Source organism: Petaurus breviceps, unplaced genomic scaffold, assembly GCF_028583685.1.
Source record: "Petaurus breviceps papuanus isolate PSGF00001 unplaced genomic scaffold, PetGlider_PUasm1.0 154, whole genome shotgun sequence".
NCBI lineage: Eukaryota > Metazoa > Chordata > Mammalia > Diprotodontia > Petauridae > Petaurus > Petaurus breviceps.
The window spans coordinates 557214-576267 of record NW_027185715.1 but is presented as its reverse complement, the minus strand read 5'-3'; the positions used below and the strand labels follow the sequence as shown (position 1 = coordinate 576267).

The 19054-nt window shown below is 52.8% G+C and overlaps 3 protein-coding genes across 5 annotated transcripts; 1 reads left to right on the top strand and 2 right to left on the bottom strand.

Annotated features, from left to right (window-relative positions):
- The first annotated feature begins 174 nt into the window (after nt 1-174).
- Nucleotides 175-1892, top strand: LOC138156074 (serine/threonine-protein phosphatase 6 regulatory ankyrin repeat subunit C-like). Its single transcript, XM_069081317.1, has 5 exons — nt 175-259; nt 301-383; nt 573-655; nt 836-927; nt 1346-1892. The coding sequence occupies exons 1-5, from the start codon at nt 175-177 to the stop codon at nt 1594-1596; spliced, it is 594 nt and encodes a 197-aa protein (XP_068937418.1). The 3' UTR covers nt 1597-1892.
- Nucleotides 1893-6720: 4828 nt separating this feature from the next.
- SLC39A5 (solute carrier family 39 member 5) lies at nt 6721-12219 on the bottom strand. The gene is made up of 11 exons (XM_069079670.1): nt 12000-12219; nt 11209-11595; nt 10575-10758; nt 9539-9701; nt 9129-9298; nt 8758-8877; nt 8353-8443; nt 8070-8246; nt 7778-7858; nt 7368-7558; nt 6721-7111 (listed from the first exon to the last, which is right to left on the bottom strand). Exons 2-11 carry the CDS (start codon nt 11502-11504, stop codon nt 6968-6970), a joined length of 1617 nt encoding a protein of 538 aa, XP_068935771.1. The 5' UTR covers nt 11505-11595; nt 12000-12219; the 3' UTR covers nt 6721-6967.
- An 808-nt stretch (nt 12220-13027) lies between these two features.
- NABP2 (nucleic acid binding protein 2) lies at nt 13028-18475 on the bottom strand. Of its 3 annotated transcripts, none has more exons than XM_069079631.1 (7): nt 18329-18475; nt 17929-18027; nt 17426-17564; nt 17241-17312; nt 16759-16840; nt 15787-15850; nt 13028-13561 (listed from the first exon to the last, which is right to left on the bottom strand). In XM_069079631.1, the coding sequence occupies exons 2-7, from the start codon at nt 18005-18007 to the stop codon at nt 13362-13364; spliced, it is 636 nt and encodes a 211-aa protein (XP_068935732.1). In that variant the 5' UTR covers nt 18008-18027; nt 18329-18475; the 3' UTR covers nt 13028-13361. The 3 variants fall into 3 exon arrangements, with proteins under 3 accessions (XP_068935732.1, XP_068935723.1, XP_068935727.1); XM_069079622.1 differs by having other exon boundaries at nt 18325-18450; XM_069079626.1 differs by lacking the exon at nt 18329-18475 and adding an exon at nt 18101-18309.
- Between the last annotated feature and the right edge of the window lie 579 nt (nt 18476-19054).

The window sequence follows — 19054 nt, the reverse complement described above, 5'->3', positions numbered from 1 at the left end:
GTGGTGTGTCACTGTGTGCCCAAGGGGGGCTCTGGTGGGGGGCACAGGCAGAAGAAGCCCAACTAGGAGGCTTTTGGGGCTGGGCTGGGCTGGCCTCTGCCTGAGGACAGGAGTAGGGAGTATTCAGGGTAGCAGTCTGGCGGGTGATTAAGATCATCCTAAGGAAAGATACAGATGGCAGGCACTTGGGTGAAGAAGGAAGTCCGGTGCCTATTAAACCTGAAACGGCAGACGGATTGCTCTGTGGCCTTAAACCGTGGTTTGTGATGCTCTTTCTCCTTCTCTTCTTTCTCCCGGCAGAGTTTCTGTTATATCAAGCAAAAGCAGACCTTACTGTGCTGGATGGGAATAAAAACACTGCCCTGCACTTGGCATGCAGCAAGGTAGGCTGTGGTGAGGGCACAGCAGGAGAGGAATAGGAAAGCGTCAGGACGAGGAAGCCGGACGCAGCCTTTGTGTGTTGGCAGGGGGCGGCGGTGCTCCTGACACGGCGGGCCGGCTCAGGGATGTCTGTTGTTTCCCCCTTCAGAAGCCATCCTTTTCATGCCCTTCCTTTCCCCACTTTTTCTCAGGGCCACGAGAAATGTGCCCTGTTAATCCTGGCGGAAACTCAAGACCTTGGCCTTATCAATGCCACCAACAGTGCACTGCAGATGTGAGTGTTCACACAACAGGACCTAAGGTTGGGGCGGCAGGTGGGAAAAGAAAGGGGTACTTGCAGGGGCCAGGGAATCCCAGGAAGCCTGGGTGGAGGATGCAAATGCCTTACCCTCTGGATTAACTTGCAAGGACAGCTGAGTGTCCCACTAATTCATTCCTCTTCTCTTCCTCCAAGGCCCCTCCACATCGCTGCCCGGAATGGCCTGGCTTCTGTGGTACAGGCACTCCTCAGTCGTGGGGCCACAGTGTTGGCTGTAGATGAAGAAGGTGGGATGGGGCCCAGAGTCCCCCTGGGCTGGGGTCAGGGCTACTGTGCAGGACACAACTTCCTGACCCGGGGTGTACAAGCTTCTCCTCCCAGGGGAGCTATTTAGGGTAGGGGGCTTGGGTTCCCCCCTCACTCACATTCTGGGGCCACTGAAAGGGGTTCCCTTTGGGGATGAGACAAAGGAGAGGCAGCAGAATCCCCAGGAAGGCCTGCTTCCTGCTCCTTCTGTTCTTGCCCTCCCATCCCAGACATACAAATGTATACACTTTACTGACTAAGGATGTATTTACCTGTACACTTAACGTTCTAAATAAACTTGACTGCCTGGGCTTACCTCTGCAGACTTGTGGGGAACCGGGCTGGTGGGGGAGGAGATTGAAGGGCCCCTACCTCAGTTTCCTCTGATCTGCCCCACAGGTCACACTCCAGCCCTGGCCTGTGCGCCCAACAAAGATGTGGCGGACTGTCTGGCCTTGATCCTCTCCACCATGAAGCCTTTCCCACCCAAGGACGCCGTCAGCCCCTTCAGCTTCAGCCTGCTCAAGAACTGTGGCATCGCCGCTGCCAAGACAGTGGGTGGCTGCGGTGCCCTGCCCCATGGGGCCTCCTGCCCCTACAGCCAGGAGCGGCACGGCGCCATCGGCTTAGACGGCTGCTACTCAGAGTAGATCCTCCGCGGGTCTCCCCACACCGGTGACCTGATATCTTATTCTATTTATTTAGAAAATGTCTATAAATATAGGGCACTTTAAAGGAGAACACGACTTGGGTGATGGGGGGCTGGGAGTGAGGATAGGTGAAGGGGAAAGGAGGGAGAGAGCTGGAGAGAAACTGCTCGCCCCTTTGCCCCCCAGATTGAGCAGGGTGTTAGTGGGTGCCCCAGGGCAGGCCCTTCTGCCAAGTAATCTGAGAAAATTACTAGATGCCTGGCTCCCCCCAGCTCCGCCCCTCCCCACCCCAGCTCCGCCCCACCCCGCCCCCAGCTCCGCCCCTCTCCTGCCCCTTCCCTTCTGTCCTCTCTCCAGTCTTCCTGCCTCTGGAGCCAGGCAGCTGCCTGTTCCCCCTCCTGATCACTGCCCTTCCTGCTCGGCTAGCCTCTCTCCCCCCGAAGCAGTGAGAAGCCTTAATCTCTGGTACTGTGTGAGCACTCTGGAGGTGTCCCCCCATCCCCGTAGGGGCACTTGGGTGGTGGGGGGAAGACTTTTAGCACTGAGGCCTGGAGCTTCTTCCTCTCCCCTCCAATCTACCCTGTCACCTCCCACCCCCCCAATTCCAATGCAAAACACTTGAAGCAACAGCTACTGTACCTGGGACTCTGAAACCTGCTCCCTTCTGTCCCCACTTCCTCATATGCAAATCAAGGGCTGGCTCTGCCCCTTCTCGGCCCCCCCCACCATGCACTTTAACCTTGCTTCTTCATCTTAACTCCTTTTGGGGGAGATCAGCATCCATGGCTCCCTCCTCAGCTCCTCACCTTTAGGCATTTACCCGTTAGTGGGAGAAACAAATGAATTTCCTGTCCATTTCAAAGCCACAGCCCTCTTGTATTCTCTGTGTATGTTTCAAGCATGTGCTTGTATGTGTGTGTGGAAGGAGGGCCCTCCCTGCCCAGAGCTCATCTGGGCCTCCCTCTTTGCCTCTCCATGTCCTTATGTCCAAGAGTACCCCGACCCCCAATCACTGCTGATCTGAAGCCAAAGATGGTGGGAGGGGCAGGGCAGATGAGAGCCCTCCTCCAGAGCTAGGGTCCTTGGCTTAGGAGTGGGAAGGTAGACCAGAGTCCCTGACTCCCAGTGACAGGGGTGTGTGGGGGGCCAGGGGCCCCATCCTAAACACCGAACTAGGGAAGGTGAGGGGGGCACATTTTTCTCTAAATGTAGCATTGAATTTGGCCCTGGTCCCCTTCAATGTCCTAACCATCCATCTCCCAGCTAAGCCACCCAGAATGTTCCCCTGCCCCCTTCCATCCAGTGTTCCCTTCCTCACACGCAATACCTCAGCCAGGAGCCAAGACACAGAACTTGAACAGAGGCCATACCCCTTCCCTTCCCTCAGTTTCCCCCAGTTGCCATCAGTATTGTTTCCTGAAAACTGGAATGGCCTCGTTTACATAGTGCTTTTGTCCCCCCACAGAGAAACACAAGGGCCCACCCCACCCCCTGCCTTGCTTGCATTCTTCACAGTTTCACTGACTTCTCTGTTTTAGACTTGTGTTCTGCCATCTCTGCCTAGAATGATGTTGGGGCATTAGGGGACATCCCAGGGCCCCCTTCCTCTCCAGCCCCCCACCCCAACTTTTCATGTATTCAGTTCTCTGTAGCTTGTCTGAGACCTCATCTCTGCCATTCCTCTTGGTCTCTCTGTGTTCCCCCTTATTCTCTTCACCTGCCCCCCCAATCACTGTTCTAAAACCATTTCAAAGCTTCTAAATGACCATTATTGGTGAGAAGGATTGTGCAGCTTTTAGTTTTCGATCCTGTTAAAGCCAAAGGGCCTTGTGCTGCCCCTTTCCCCTATGTCCTTCCCTAAATGACAATCAATGTGACCTCTCTCTAAGGGCTGCAGCCCCTCCCCTCAAAAATCTCCCTGCTGGCTTTTCCAAGTGCACTCCCCCGCTCTGCTGATCTCTCCCTCCCCATTCTCATTTTAATGCAGGGAGCTGGGTAGAGGGGACAGCACAGATTCTCCAGAGGAGCCCATGTGTGTCAGTCGTGTTCTCCTTTATTGATGCTCAACACCATCAGGAAGAATCTGAGTGTTTGCAAAGAGCCCCCTTATTTTGCTAAAAGAGATTTCTGGTGGCTGCCCAGGCTTTGCCCCTTCAGCACAGTGTCAGCATCGCTGGGGAAATAGGGGGAAACCCTTTGCCCCTCCTCATGTCATTGGTGAGGGGGCCTGGAGGATGAGCAGCCTCCTCTCCTTATGCCAAAGGAAATTCCCTGCCCTGCCCTGGGCTCCTGAGCCCCTCTTGTTTTTGAGGCATCTTGTCCCATTTTCATGGCCACTGCATATTTATTTTAATTTTCAGTTTTTTTAAAAAACCTTTTTGACTTAAACGGGTGTGGAGAAATTGAACAAAGGCAGAATGGCCCCCAGTCCTTCTCCAGGAAGGGGAGAGAGTAGACCTCTCTTTCTCCTTCCTTCCCTAGGCTCTCCTCCCTTCCCTTCCCTTCCCCCCCCCCCAAAAAAAAAAGCTCTAAAGCACTTGCTTCAAGTAATAAGCACTTTTTGTGGAAAAGGCCTCTAGAGAGGTCCTGGAGAGCAGCCCCGGGGTCGGTCCCAGCAAAGAGCGCTATGGAGGAGACAGACAAATGAAATTGGTAGGAAAATGGAAAGACAGCTAATGAGAGCCAGTTTTTAGTTTCTGATTTTGGGGGCTTTTCTGATCTGAGGGACATTGGGCAGTTGGAGGGGGCAGTGCTCCCTCTCCCAAAAAAAGAAAGGCACAAATTGTGGGTCCTGGTAGAACAGATAGACCAGGGTCACTGCCACTTGTCCAGCTGAGACTGATGGGGCTACCTCCCCCACCCTGCAACCCCCGAGCCATAGGACTGCTGAAAACCACTGAATGTACAGCCCAGGTTGGGGTGGGGGGCAGCCCATAGGGGAGGGGCTTCTATTCTTCTTGTTTGGTGCTGTGGGGGGTGGGGGAGATAACATTGAGGGACCCCCACCCCCAATAAGACTTGTGTTTCTTGGGGTGGAAGAATGGAGGAGGGCCTACCTTCCTTCATTGCACTCCAGGACCCTTTCCCTCTCTTCACCCCCTCCGTTTAGACTGTAAGTCCAGCTCACCTTTGCCTTCAATATGTAACCAAAGGAAAACTCAATACTGTTTCCACCAATGTCCACCAATGTTGCCCCACTGGACCACCCATACGTTCCCTTGGCCTTGAAGGGGAAATGAGGATGTGAGGGCCATGGGAAATGTTCTGCAGAGCCCCCAGTATCTGCTCTAGTCCTTAAAGTGATCCTGAGAGCTGGGCTAGAGAGCAGGGGATGGGTGGTCAATTGGAGGGGAGAGGGTGAATCTTTGAATATTATGCACACAAGTGTTTCTTTGTTAACAACAGCTCCAGCAGACCTCATGTCCCAGTAAGGAAGTCCTTCCCTCCTTTCCCCTCCTTGGCCATACCCAACCCCAGTCCCCAGTGTGTGTTAATCCTCTCCCCCTTCCCTGATTCCAGCAAAGGAAAATAGCCTTACAGACAATAGCCCAGAAGCCCCCTTTGGGGGGAAACAATAGTTTGGGGATCTCCCCACCCCTGTCTTTTCAGAATGTGGGGGATGGGGAGGAGAACAAAGCAGCCCCTTCCTCTGCCTGGTAAAAATGGTTCCAGCCCTCTCCGTCCAAGGGGTCCTTAGCATGGTCAGGTTGGCACACCACTGGTGAGTAAGGTCAAGGCAACAAATACTTGAGGTCCAAGCCCAGAGGTCTGAGAGGAGGGTGTGGCTTGTCTCCCCCAAACTCCTTCCCAGAGAAGTGACCAAACGCCAGGTTTGGGGAGGGCAGGGGCTGGGAGGGGCGGTAGTGGGGGTGCTGCTTTTTTTTAACTACTTGAAGGTACTAACTCCAAGGCTGCTGCTGCCCATTTGTGTGAAGTGATAGAAACTGTAACTAGCACTTGGGAGGGCATGTACTAGTGAGGGTGGATTCTCCCCAGTCCCGGTCCTCCCACCCCCTTCTCCCCCTGGGCCTGAGCACTGGACTGCCCGTTTGGAGCCTCCCTTCCCAGGGAGCCAGGAAGCTCGGCTCGGCTCCTGGGGAGCTGGCTCCCCCTCGTTCTGGGCACCACCTCCAATTGCACTAAAGTAGCTGTTGTGCCAGTCTCGCCCCCACTCCAGGGTGGGGTCTCTGCTTCCAAACCCTGCTCCCCACCCTTAGTCTCCTCATTCCCTTGTCACACCTGGATATCTCAGCATTGTGTACATGTCCAGGGCAAAGGGAGGGGGGAATGTGGCTGGAGAGGGGTCAGTTATTGAAGATAGGAAAAGATTGGAGAACAGAACCCTCCCTTAAGCCATGGGAGCCCAGGAGTGAGGGTGTCCACCCTCAATGCTCTGTGTCTTGCAGATGTGCCAAACTGGGGTGGGGGTGGGGATGAAGTGGGGGCTGCCCTACTGGCGGCTCCTCCCCCCCCAAGGTGGCTCTCTCAAAGCAATACAGTTCCCCCTTCCTGGGAGCCAAGCAAGACAGGGGAGAGGGAAGTATGGGGCCTGAGGATCTCCTCATATACAGCTGTGTATATGGGGGCATGTGAGAGTGTTCTTTGTATGGTGCCCACTGTGGGTGTCTCTGTGTGTCTGCTCCTCTCCCCTTATGACCTGCATGACCTGTGATGCTGCAAACACCACCATCCTGTGTGCAGGTGTGTTGGGGGGCAGAGGGGATGTACCATGTCCCTTACTCCCCCCAGCCCCACCCCATGACCCATGTACTCGGTTGTAGGAAGTAAAGAGAACTGAGCACAATTCATTGGATTCTAGTTGAATCTTTCTCTAAGCAATTGTCACACCTGCCTCTCCTCCCTGCCCCAAACCCACCCCGTGGTGCTAGCGTTGGAATCGGGGAGGGCTCTGAGGGAGAGGGTCTAGAACTGCTGGGCAACAATAACAGGCAGAGATTCTGCCTGGGATGCAAACACCCAGAGTGTTGAGGGCAGCATGGGGAGAGGGAGCTGGGAGGGTATCACATGCAGCCCCCCTGGCCCTGGGGTAAAGCACAAAGACTCCCTGCAAATGGACAGACTCACGCCCCCGCAGAGCTAGCTGGGGGGGGGGGGGGTAGAGGGACAGGTGGAAGAAAGATCCCTCCTTTCCCTCCCCATGGCCTCCTCCTCCGAGCCTCAGGCCAGACCTGGGTTTTCTACCCTCTTTTGGTGTGAGAACAACTGTTAAGTCATCATGGCTTTGGGATGGGTTCTGTTTATTAAAGTCCTACTGCTCCTACTGGCCTGTGTCCGGCCTCTGTTCCTGGGATGGAGCGGGTGGGGTGGGGAAGGGAGAAGATCCATGACCCTCTCCTTCTGTGGTTCCACTTCAGCCATCCAAGGGCAGTGGGAGCAGCTGCTCCTCAAACAGGGCAATAGTCAGCATGAGGCATCCCCCCAGCAGCAGGCCCAGCCCCTGCAGCAGGATGTGGGATGTTGGCAGGGGATCTGGGGGATGAAGCAGGGTAGGCAGCTGAAGGGAAAAAACTGGCAGTCAGATCCCAGGCCTTGGGCAGCAGAAGAGGCCTGCCTGGAGGTGACATTGGGCAGTCTGCACAGCCCTTCCCCATCAGGCTTCCCCCATCACTCTGTTCATCCAGACAGATGAGCCCAAGCTCTTTGAGGGGAGGGAGGGGGAGCCAAGAATCAGCCACCACCATCATTTATAACGATATTCCTCACCACCCCCTTTTTCTATATTTATCGATGCCAACCATGTGCCCCCTTACCATATCCACAAGTGCCACGTAAAGGAAGACCCCAGCAGTGATCCCAAAAGCCCAGGGAGTGAATGGGGCAGGGCCCTGGCTCAGACCCACTCCTAGGGCTGCACCACCCAGCCCCAGGACCCCTGACACCAAGCTTAACAGCCAAATCCTTTTGTAGGGGAGCCCAGCCTGGAGGAGCATAGCGAAATCACCTGTTGGGAAGAGGGAGGTGGTGGTAGAATGAGGCAGCTGTCAGCCTGAGCTTAGCCCATCACCTCCCTGCCACCACCACCCAAGACAGGCCTTTATTCTGCCTGATTACTACCCTCCAAACCCCAATCCACAGCTGGGCTGTGTGTGTCGGGGGGGTGGTATTCTGCCCTTCCTTCTTGGAGGTCTCCATTACTGCTTTGTTTCTATCATTTTCCTACCCAATTCATGGGGAAGCTCATGGCAGAGGACAGCCAGGGTAGTGCTGATACCACTAGAAAAACCATCAGAGAAGGCAACCCCTGAAAGGAAGACATAAAAGGGATCACGAATTGGTTGTCAACCACTGAGAGGCGCAGCTTGCTGTAGGCAGCCACTCCATGCTCTGCCTAGAAGTCCTTCACTCAGCCTCACCAGCTGTATCACTTCTTCCCCTGCTCCCTCACCAATAGCCAAGTACCCCGTCCAGCCCTCTGTCATCCCATCCCCTTTCCAGTGGGCCCTCTTCTTCACCAATGGCAAGCCCATCAGTGAAGTTGTGAAGGCCATCTCCCAGCAGGACCATCCATGTGACTTGACTGTCCTCACTGCCTGGGTGCCCATGGCTATGTCCATGGCCATGGTGTCTTAGTGGGGCCTGGGCTGGGGAATGTGGATGACCCAACTCCTGTGGTCCTTCAGTCATGGGATCTACAGGGAGAAGAGCAAAGGCTCTGGATGTTACGGCTGATTTCGGGAACTTCAACTCCCCCGTCTGTCCTTCTTTCCCCCAAGTCTGGCCCTGCTTAGGTCTTACCTGGGCCTCCCCTAAGGGGCTGAAGAGTTGTTCCCCTGCCATTTTCTAGGTCCTGAATTCCAGTATCTCTTCTTGTGTGCTTACAGCATCTCTAAAATGGGATCGAGACCAGGACTTAAGAGGGAAAAAGGTAAAGCCAGAGGGCTAAGGGGCAATTCTCAATTTTTTGTCTCCCTCAGAAAGGAAAAAGAGGTGGGATGCCTGGACACTGTGAGGACGTAAGATGAAAGGAACTGCTACCTAACTCCCTCACAAACTAACAAGTTTTACTGACTATGGGCAGCTCATAATGGGAGGAAGATATTACCTCTTACCCCTCCCCAACCTCACCTCTGCCTGTTTTGTAGACAGATAAATGAATGGGTTCTGGGCTTGTGGGCCGGGGAGGTGGGGGGAGTTACTCACCGATTGTGGCCCACCACGCCGAAAAATCCCAAGTAGATTCTCTAAGACAAAGAGGAGGAAGAGGCCTCCCAGCACAGCCAGTCCAGGGCCTAGGTCCCCCCCATGAGTTCCGCCCCGAGCCTGAGACATGGAAGTCGGAAGATGAAGCAGAAGGCCAGGAACTCTCCATCCCAGAGAGGAAGCCTCACCTAACCCCTCAGAGTAAGACAACCTCTTCCCCCAACTCCTCTCTGAAAAAACCAAGGATTTGGGTGCAGTGTGGAGAGAAGGGGTGCACCAAGGAGACAAGGAAGTGAGAGGCTCAAAAGCAATTAGACAGAGACCAGGGGAAGGTGGGGAAGTCTTGGAGGTCCGGGGTTCATGTCACCTACGTGTGGCAGCAGGTGCAGCAGGGCATCTCCACAAAGGGTGCCCACAGCCAGTGCCCCCAAGAAGCCCAGCAGAGGATGCAGCCGCCAGGACCCCAGGAGTCGTAACAGTAGTATGGAGAAGGGAGCCAGAGCGCTGAGCGCCAGGACAGCCAGAGCACTGTGGGCCAGGGCTGGGGGTGTGGGTGGGGAGAGGGGGGTGTACAGTCAGAGGTGTGGCTGGGGCTGGGAAGGCCTCAAAGAGGAGACAGCTGGGAATAAGGACTAAAAGAGGAGGGGGGTAGGAAAAGTAGGGGACTTCAGTCTGATTTCTTTGCCCAAGCTCTCCACTGAGAATGAGGTAGCCAGGTTTAATGGGGACAGCACCACCACCACCACACTCCCAGTGAAATGTCTACTAATAGGTTACTGACCTGACAGTAAGTCCCCTTGCGGGGCAGGATCTAGGGTCTGGATGCAGACTCGGCTGTCAATCTGGTAGAGCAGGGCTGGGCACAGAAGAGCAAACTGACGGGGAGTCAGTGGAGCAGCTGGGCTTAAGCCAAAATTGACCAGAAGCTGGGAGCCATTTAGACACTGGGGAATTTGGAGGTCAGAGGTCAGGGGACCCACGGAGACGGTGACTGAGAACCTTAAAGTTCTGCCCCCAAGAACATCTTCCCCAAAGTTTCAACTCTTGGGCCAAGGGTCTGTCCTGGTCTTTCAAGGCAGGACCAACCACAAACGGACACATGAGGAATTGGAAGGAGGGGATAAGGTAGATTCACATGCATGTGGATGTGAGGAAATACTGGCCAAAGTCTGATCTAACAATGGAAATTCCATACAAATAATCCTTGTTTCCCACATAATATCCCAGATCAGCAGTTGAGGTACTTTCTGTGAGTGGATGATTCTGGTGTTTCACCCATTCTAAAATCTGAGAGTCCTAGAGTAAGAAAGGTACTTATAGTCCATTTAGACAATAGCAATCTCTAGTGGCAGGAAACTTACTGTCTATAAATTCAGCCCAATAAATGAAAAACTCATTTTTATAAATTTCTTTTTCATTATCTCCCTGTAATTACTGTCCATTCGTCTTATTCTGTTCTCTGAACAATTTACCGTGAGACATCCTTTATCTGTATGGTGACAGTGATTATCCCTCTCTCCCCAGTCTGCAGGCTAAAAACTGTCTCTATATTGGTCACCCTAACTCTTGCCTAGACATTCTTTACTTTGTCAGAGTCCTTCAAATGTGGTGATTAAACTTAGATATAAATCTCCAGAGACTGTTGTTAACCAAAGGGTTATGGTCCTAATGAGCATCTGATCACTGAAGGTAACATATTTTGATGCTGTGGACACCAGCCTTCTGTTAACACAGAGTAAGATGGGTATTAGTTCATATTAAACTTGTGGTTAATGAAAGCCCCCTGATTTTTCCCTCTTCAGGGTTCCACTACTCACATCTTCATTAAGATGGTCAGACAGTGAATGGTCCAGCAGTAGCAGCCTGTGAAAGAGGCCAAGGCCAGGGGATGGTGGCCCCTGGGGCAAGTGGGAGGCCCCTGGCTTTTCTGGTTCCCTCCACTCTGAGGGTCCCAGGGGCAGACCTGCCCAGACATCCACACTTAGCCCAGGGTCCAATGGCCTGAAAAGGATGGCAATAAGGAATGGAAAAGGTCAGCTGTGGGCTCAAAACCCCTTCAAGAAACATTAGAAAATCGCTTATCAGAAGGTCAAGAGGGCATGAGGTTGGAGGTAATGGGGTGGGGATGGGATAGGGGCTATGGCTGCCAGGATCTAGATTTTAAGGATTTGTAGCACTGGGGAAGATTTGGGAATTCACAAATAGTAAAAAGGTGGGACTGGATTGGGAGATAGTGGGTATGGAGTGTCAGTGCAGGGGGAGTTTGGGAACAGCTGAAAGCAAAGATTGGAAGGACTGAGGGTATGAAATGGGGACGAGGATTTATTCAGGGACTGAGAATTGGGGAGAATACTGAGGGAATGGAGAATTTGGAGAACTAGGGATTTGAAGATTGGAGGGCCTCAGCACACATCAGAGGCCAGGGGATTTGGTGCTCTGGGGACTTAGTACCTGTGTGTGGAATTGTAATTGTCCCCAGGGGAGGGCCCAGCCCTACCCACTGTGGGGCCCGAGTGGCCCAGGCGAAGTCCCTGAACCCGACCCAAGCCTAGGCTATGAAGGAGCCTGGCGAGACCACTGACACTCAGGGTTCCATTTTCTCCATATAAGCCAAACAGCTGTGCCAGGTAGTGTCCCTGCTCCTGTTCAGCAGGACCCAGGGCAGCTGCAGGACCTGTGGAAGGGTCCAAACCCCCCACCCACCCTAGAGCCACCCAAAGACACAGTCCAGCCAACAGGGGCCCCATAGTGGAGGAGAATGGGAAGGTAGTTCCCACAGCCGAGGTTTCAAGTGTTGGGCTTCTATTCCCCCTGGGGCATCCTGGGGCCTAGCCACACCTGAGAGAACAAGGGTAGAGGGAGTTCAGAGAAAACTTCCCTCCCACAAAGCCATTTAGAGTTCCCCTGCCCATCTTGTGATACTTGCATTTTTTCTTTATTTTATCTGTGGTCCCCACCATCAGATTTTCCATTCTAGCCTACCTCTAGTCCAGCCTAACCCCATCTCCCTCTTTCCCAGTATCTCCTTTTCATAGTACAGTACTGACCCATGCATTATCAGCACCACCCCACCCAACCCCATCTGCCAGTATCCAGGATTCTTCTTTCTGAACTTCCTCTTTCCAGACCCTTACTCCCCCAGCTTTCCTCCTCAAATGGGATCCTATTTTTACCCCAGTCCCCATCCCTTCTGCCCTTTGCACTGCCCAGGCCTCCCTAACCCCACCTTCCCAGGGCCTCACCCACACTAGCAGCGTGAGAACCTTCCACGCAGGTCTTTCAGTCTCTAGGGATAGATCTTGTCTGGTTCTCTTGGGGAGCTCTGCTTTTGGGAGTCCTGTGAGGGGAAGCCTAGCTTTGGCCTCCAGTCTCCAAAGTGAATCGTAAGACACGTCAGGAAGCCTACGACTGCCACCCTAACACACCTGTCTGGGGGCGGAGTGAAGGCAGGATGGCTCATATCTGGAGTTAATGGTTCACTTGACTCTGTGCTAGGGTCGAAGGCCACTGGACAGGGAAGGGTTACCCTCTGCTCCTTTTGGGGAGCCATATGGCTAAGGAAGGCCAATTTAGGGAGTGCAGGTCTCTGATTTGGAATCTACTGCCCCACCGTCTAATCCCTGCTTTGCCACCCCTCACACCAGCTGTTCCCCACTTTCCAGTTCTTTTTCCAATTATAGCACTCACCCCAACCAAACACCCCACTTCCCCCAGGTGAGAAGAGTACTAGCTTATTCATCTCCCTGTTACCCTGCTTCCAGCAATTAGTTTAGGTGAGGATCAGGACCCAAGAATCTTAAAGCCAGGCCAAGGATGCCCAGGCTTAACAACCCACAAGTCCCAGACTGCTGGGAAGGGCATGGCTCATTCCTATTCCCTACCCAGAAATATCTAGAGACTAGGGAAGGGGAAACCCTTATGGAGAGAGGCAGCTGGGCTCACTTCTAGCCTAGAGTCCAATGGGCAGAGGCTGGCATTACCTGACCAAAGCAGAGACGTAAGGAGCCCTAATGAGAAGGGGATCCAGGCTTCTTACTTTCAGCAAAAGGGGTGGGGGGTGTCAAGGGTCAGCAGCTGAAAGGCTGGGGGAGGGACACTACCTTAAAGGGGCAGGCTTGCCTTGCCCCAGGTGTCTTTCCTCTAATTTCTCTCCCCAGACTTCTCCCATCCCAAGGATATGCCCACCCCTTTCCAAATCCCGAGGCAACTCTCTGCCTCCCCAAATACTTCAAGGCCACATGGCGCAAAAAAAAAAAAAAAATCAGGCACACTGGGTGTAAGTATTTATTAGGGAAGTCCCCTGTATCACACACATTTAACATACTCACCCCAAATTTGGTTTCTAAAAATGGCAGAGGAAGTTTGGAATGCCCAGAATGAAGGGGCAGGAGACAAAGTACTCTCACTTGAATGTGGGGGGGTGGGGTTTGGCTTAAGAAATGACGGGGAGAGATGACTGTCCCCTTATATATCAGCTCAGAAGGTCTGAGGCTGAAATACCCCCCCATACCTTACACATGAAGCTAGCTCCCAATGGGAAGTCTCTGTTCCTATCGGGGAGACAGACAAGAGGGCTGTCTTCAGTGAGGAGGAAGGGTGTCTTGCTATCTCTTGCTGCTTCGGCGGGTCTCTTTGCCGTTGCTGACAGGGCTGGAGGAGGGGCCTGGAGGGCCGGCAGGTGTGTGGCTAGGCTGACTTCGAGTGATTCGGGTGCTGATAGGGTGAGGGGGAGCATGGGGTGCATGGGGGCCACTGCCTGGGCCAGGGGGAGTGGTTAGGCCGTTCCCATTTTGACTCTCAGAGGCTGGTTTTAGGAAAGGGGGAAGAAATACAGAGGACAGGAATTAAAAGAAAGGACCGTCTGTTTATCCCCAGCCCTGCCCTCAAAAAAAGAAACAAAGGTACAGATGGATCCGAGGCTACAGATGAGCCCCCCCCCCCCGCTTCCCACCAACCTAGGGCACCCCTCCCTTCGGGGACAGTAGGAAGGTGACCTACTGGCTCTAAAACACGAGATCATGGAGATGTACACATGGGAGTTAGATGGCAAGCAGGACAAAGCACCTTGTCTCCTCTCCTCTCAACCTGTGGCACTCAGGCACCCCCCCATGCCGCTTAATTCTGGGCTGAGTATAGCAATGTGTGCTCTCCACTTCTGGAGTGGTGGCAGGCAGACATTTAAGTCTTAAATGCTTAATCAGAGTCAGGCAGGTACTGCCTTGAATGTAATGGACACTCTGGATTTCTGAACTGAGGGATCTGCATCCCAGCAGCCTGGAGACATAAGGCACAAGGGTGATCTGGAGAGGGGAGAAGCTGTACGAAGCCAGAGAATGCTTGGAAGGGGAGGGATAGGCCAAAGAGAGAGAAAAGGCAGATCAGATGCAGAGCACCGGAGCTGAGACATGGCCTAAGAAGAGTCGCCCAGATGCCCAGACAAGAGGAGAGGACTTCACTCTTTTGAGAATAGAACAGGGCTGGGGAACCTCCTTCCATTCTCTGCTGAGTGGGGGGACTAGGGGTGTAGATCACTGTATATACTGTCAAGACTTGATGTTTTAGTTGGGATTCTGTTATTGTTTTTCCCCTTTCTTATTCTTTGGTACAGGGAATGGTTCCCTGGAGTGCCCAGAATGAAGGGGCAGGAGAGAAAGTACTCTCACTTGAGTGTGGAGGGGTTGGGTTTGGCTTAAGAAATGAGGGGGAGAGATGACTTCCCCCTTATATGTCAGCTCAGAAAGTCTGAGGCTAAAATACACCCCCATGCCATATACACGCAGCGAGCTCCCAATGGGCAGTCTCTGTTCCTAGTGGGGAGACAGATAAGAGGCTTCAGTCACGTTCATGTCCGACTCATCACGACCCCATTTGGGGTTTTGTTGGCAAAGATACTACAATGGTTTGTCATTTCTTTCTCCAGTTCATTTTACAGATGAGGAAACTGAGGCAAATGGGGGGAGTGACTTGTCCAAGGTCACAAAGCTAGTGTCTGAGGCTGGATTTGAACTGAGAAAGTCAAGTTTTCCTGTCTTCAGGCCCAGTGCTCTATTCCCTTTGGCCCTTTGGTGCCCTAGTTCCCTGGATAGGGTTAGATATATTTAGAAAGGGAGGTGGTCTAAAAAGAAAAGATATCAATTTAAAGAAAAAGACACTAGGTGGGCCCAAGACTAGAAGATTAAAGGATAACCTTAAGGCCAGAACCTAGAAGGGCTTAATAATTAGGCAGAGCTAGGTAGCATGGCAGATGGAGTGCTGGGTTGGGACTGCAGCTGGGTGGCTCTGGGGAACAGCTGCCTCTTCCACAGAATAGGTCTGACAGCAGTACCTACTTCCGGGTTACTATGAGGATCAAACAAGGTATTTGTGACAGTGTTACTATTGTTTTCAGTATTCTAACAGAGCAGAACTAACAAAGAGAAGAGCACATAAAACTTTCCTGGAGTATAAGGGAATTTGAGGGGTAGACAACATATGGCTGAAGTAGATGAACAAAATTCAGCTTTATAGCTAAACTGCATGTATACTGGCCTGCCATGGTAAGTGTGGGGGTGAACCTAACCACCAGGGAAAAGGGACCAGGCAAGAAGCTGGCAAGCAGGAGCTTTTCTTTAACAGAAAAACTTCCCCATTTTTTGTCCTTAGGTGGCAGCAGAAGAAGGGTGTCGTAAGACCTACCAATGGGCCAAAGAAGGGGCCATACCCTGTTTCATCCCAGAGGCCTGGTAGGAGTAAGCAAAAGTAGAAAGGAAAGAGAGCGTTTGGGGAGTGTGAGCCCAGATTTCTGAAAGGGAAAGAACCATCATCCCCCCAGAGGGGAGGATCAGGATGCTGAACCTTCAAGGGCATTTCCTGATTATCTCCCAAATAGGAAGAAACAGAAGAAGGGTTTGGATGTCACCCTCACCAAAAAGCAGAGCAGGCATTCACATCTGTGTGGACTGAGAACACCAAGGGATGGGGTTACAAGGGATGATCTCCAGAGGGCCCCTTTTCCATTCACTGAGGTGGAAGGTCAAGGGAGAATTTTACCTGGAGAGACAGCAGGAGGGCCAGAAGGGGACTGGGAAGTGGCAGAGGTGCTGTCATTCTGTACCTAAGGAAACCAAAAACACACTTACACCCTGTTCTCTTGCTCCTCATCTTGAACTGTGAACCTGAATTTGAGGACACACCCAGGCCAGCTACCATGCTCTTTTCAAACCTTCCCTGGCTTCAAGTCCCACCTAAAATCCCCTCTTTTACAGCTTTCCCAACCACTCCTAATTATTTCCTTTTTACTCGGTCTGTAGCTTGTTTATACTTACTTGTTTGCATGTTGTTTCCTACATTAGACTGCAAACTTCTTGAGGTTAAGGAATGTTTTTTTTGTTTTTGTTTTTGCTTTTTGGAGGGCAACTGGGGTTAAGTGACTTGCCCAAGGTCACATGACTATTAAGTGTGTCAAGTGTCTGAGGCTGGATTTGAACTAAGGTCCTTCCTGAAGCCGCCCCTAGGGGATGTTTTTTAACCTCTTTTGTATCCCCAGCATTGGGCCCAGTGCTTGGCACATAGTAGGCACTTAATGTTTACTGACTGAAAGAAACCCAAAGCAGCCCAAGATGCCTCCGGTCAGTTTATCAAACCCAAACAGAAACAGACTCCTGTGGCTACTTAATGACTTAGAAAACCACAAGTTAACATTATGTTGTAATGTACTTTTATTTATTTTTGTTAAACATTTCCCAATGACATTTTAATTTGGTCGGCTACTCTCTGAAACCTTGTTCGGCAGCTAACAACCTGCAAATCTGATACCTTTGTGCCAGACCATCCCCCTTGCCAGGGGCACCCTCTCTCCCCCACATTTTCAGCTCCTTTTATGGTTTTTCCTCTCCTACTAGGATGTAAGCTCCTTAAAGGCAGGGGCCATCTTTCTTTTTGCTTTATCTACTTTCTGACCTCTTCATTAAAGCAACACTTTAATGCATTTTCCTACTCTTTACATGGATCTCTGGGACTCACCGTTTTGCTGGGGAGCTGCTGGGCACTGTACTCAGGGTTTGGCTCACTGAAGTTGGGGACCTCAGAATAAACCATACAGAATCTACCGGGAAAGGAAACAACCACAACCTAGGTCAAATCCTTACAGGCCAGTCTCAGAGGTATTAAAAAAATCCTAATTTAGTAAGATCATAGTTTTGGAGCTAGAAGGAACCTTAGAAGCCCCCGAATCTAACAGCTTCATTTTACAAATGAGGAAACTAAGACCCAGAGAAATGGTTTGCCCAAGTTCATATTGGCAGTTAAGTGGCAGAGCCAGAATTAGAACAGAGATCTGATGACTCCCAAAGCCATCACTGCACTATACCATGATGTTCCCCCTAGTACAAGGTATGAACACCCACCCTTTCATCACCACCCTCCTTAACAATACTGCTTTCTCCCCTTCCTTAGGGGAGAGATGCTTCTTCAACCCAATCCCATCACTCCAATCTAGCCCTTACTCTCCAATCTTCTGCAGATCACCCCCACGGCCAGTGTACAGCGTCAGACAGCCTTTAAATACTGAAGCATACCTGTGGGGGGAAGACAGCACATGAGGGATGCAGGGAGGACACATCAGCCTTCTGTTCCCCTGCCTTTATTGTGACTCCCACACTTAGATCAAGGAGTGTTTCACTGGCCTTACCCCTTGGTGAGTCGAATAATGTCCCCAGGCTGGATCAGGTTGCCAACATCATCCCAAACAGATATATTGATGCTACCTGTTTTATCTGCTACTTTGCAGGTCCTCACCTCATGTCCATCTTTTGTCTTGGTCACTCGGCCTGGAAAGGGTGGGGAGGTGAGGAAATCAGAGGTAGATGAAGAGATCTCAGTAACGGGATAGGTTTCAGCCCCTTCACCATGGGAAGGACACAAGTTATCCCAACACCACTGAAAGGGCTTCATGAAGATAACCAGTGGTACCTGGAATACACAGAATGCTGGGTTCCAGGGACAAGGGAAAGATACCACCAAGCACTCTCTCCCTCTTCCCCACCCCCTCCAAGCTCTGACCTTTGCTCCACAATGCCAGAGCCCAGCAGGCTGGTGGGTGGGCAGCCACACTGATCTGTCTTAGGGCAGTTCGCTTTCATCACCGACCACAAACGGCTATACTCTCCAGACCCTAAGACACCCCGCACCCACCTGTCTCTAGCACAATGAAGATGAGATTCAGATTCTTAAGTCCTGGCTTGATATCTTTCACAAAGGTCTCCGTCGTCATGCTGCCCAGGCCTGCACTCCCTGCCAATAGGAAGAGAGGGGTGAGGATGGGGGAATGCAGCAGTCCACTGTCCAGCTCTTCCAGAACACTCACCAGCCTCTCCCCATTGTTGGAACGCTGCTCTTTATTTTGACAATATCTCCCAAATTCAGAGTGGGGGATCCCAGAATGGGGTGCCCCAAAGCTCAGAGGCGGGTGCCCAAGCAGCGCGGCCTGGGACTGGGGGGAGGACTGGAAGGAAGGAGAACAGGGCCCCTCCCTCACCCAATGGCCCGGGCCTTCCTCCCGCCCCCCAACACCCCTCAACTACCACCCACCTACCCAGCGGGGAGGATGGTGCACGCCGCTCAGCCACCCCCAGGGGGAGCCAGGGTCCGGGCCTCGGTCGAATGCAGCCCAATGGAACGCAGAGTCTCAGACATTCCAGGAAGTATCCCGGGTCCGGCGGGAGCGGGCCAATCAGCGAGCTTGAAACGCCACGCCGACGCACGTGACCCCTCCTCTCCCTGCGTCCTCCCTCCCTCCGCACGGCGCCCCGGGCTCCGGCCAATCCAGGACCGGCGGCGTCCCGGGCCGGGAAGGGGCGGGCTCTCGGCGTTAAAGGGGCCTCGGGCAGTTCACGCCCGCCCGCCCTTCGGCAGCATGCTCTGCTCTTCCCCGTCTCGGGACCTCTCGTTTCCCGGGTACCTGCAGCGCGAAGCGGGGAGGCCCTGCGCTCCGGGGGGCCTTTTCCTGGGCGCCCGGCTCTTCCTCGAAGCAGACGCGCCGTCCTCCGGCTGCGCTTGTCCCTCCCGCCTCATCTTCGGCTCCTGGCCTCCCCGGCCGCCTTCCAGTTCCAGCTCCCTACCCTCCTTAAGATCCTCCCAGTGCCCTCCGTCGGGGGCACTTCCACTTTGTCCCGTATCTCGCTCGCTTGACTTGGCTGTTAGGTGTTGTCGCTGCCCCCTAGACTGCGAGCTCCTTGGGCACTGGGCTGCCCTCGCTTTTCTTTGTATCATTAGCGCCCAACCCACAGTAGGCATTTGATAAAGGTTTACTGACCATCCA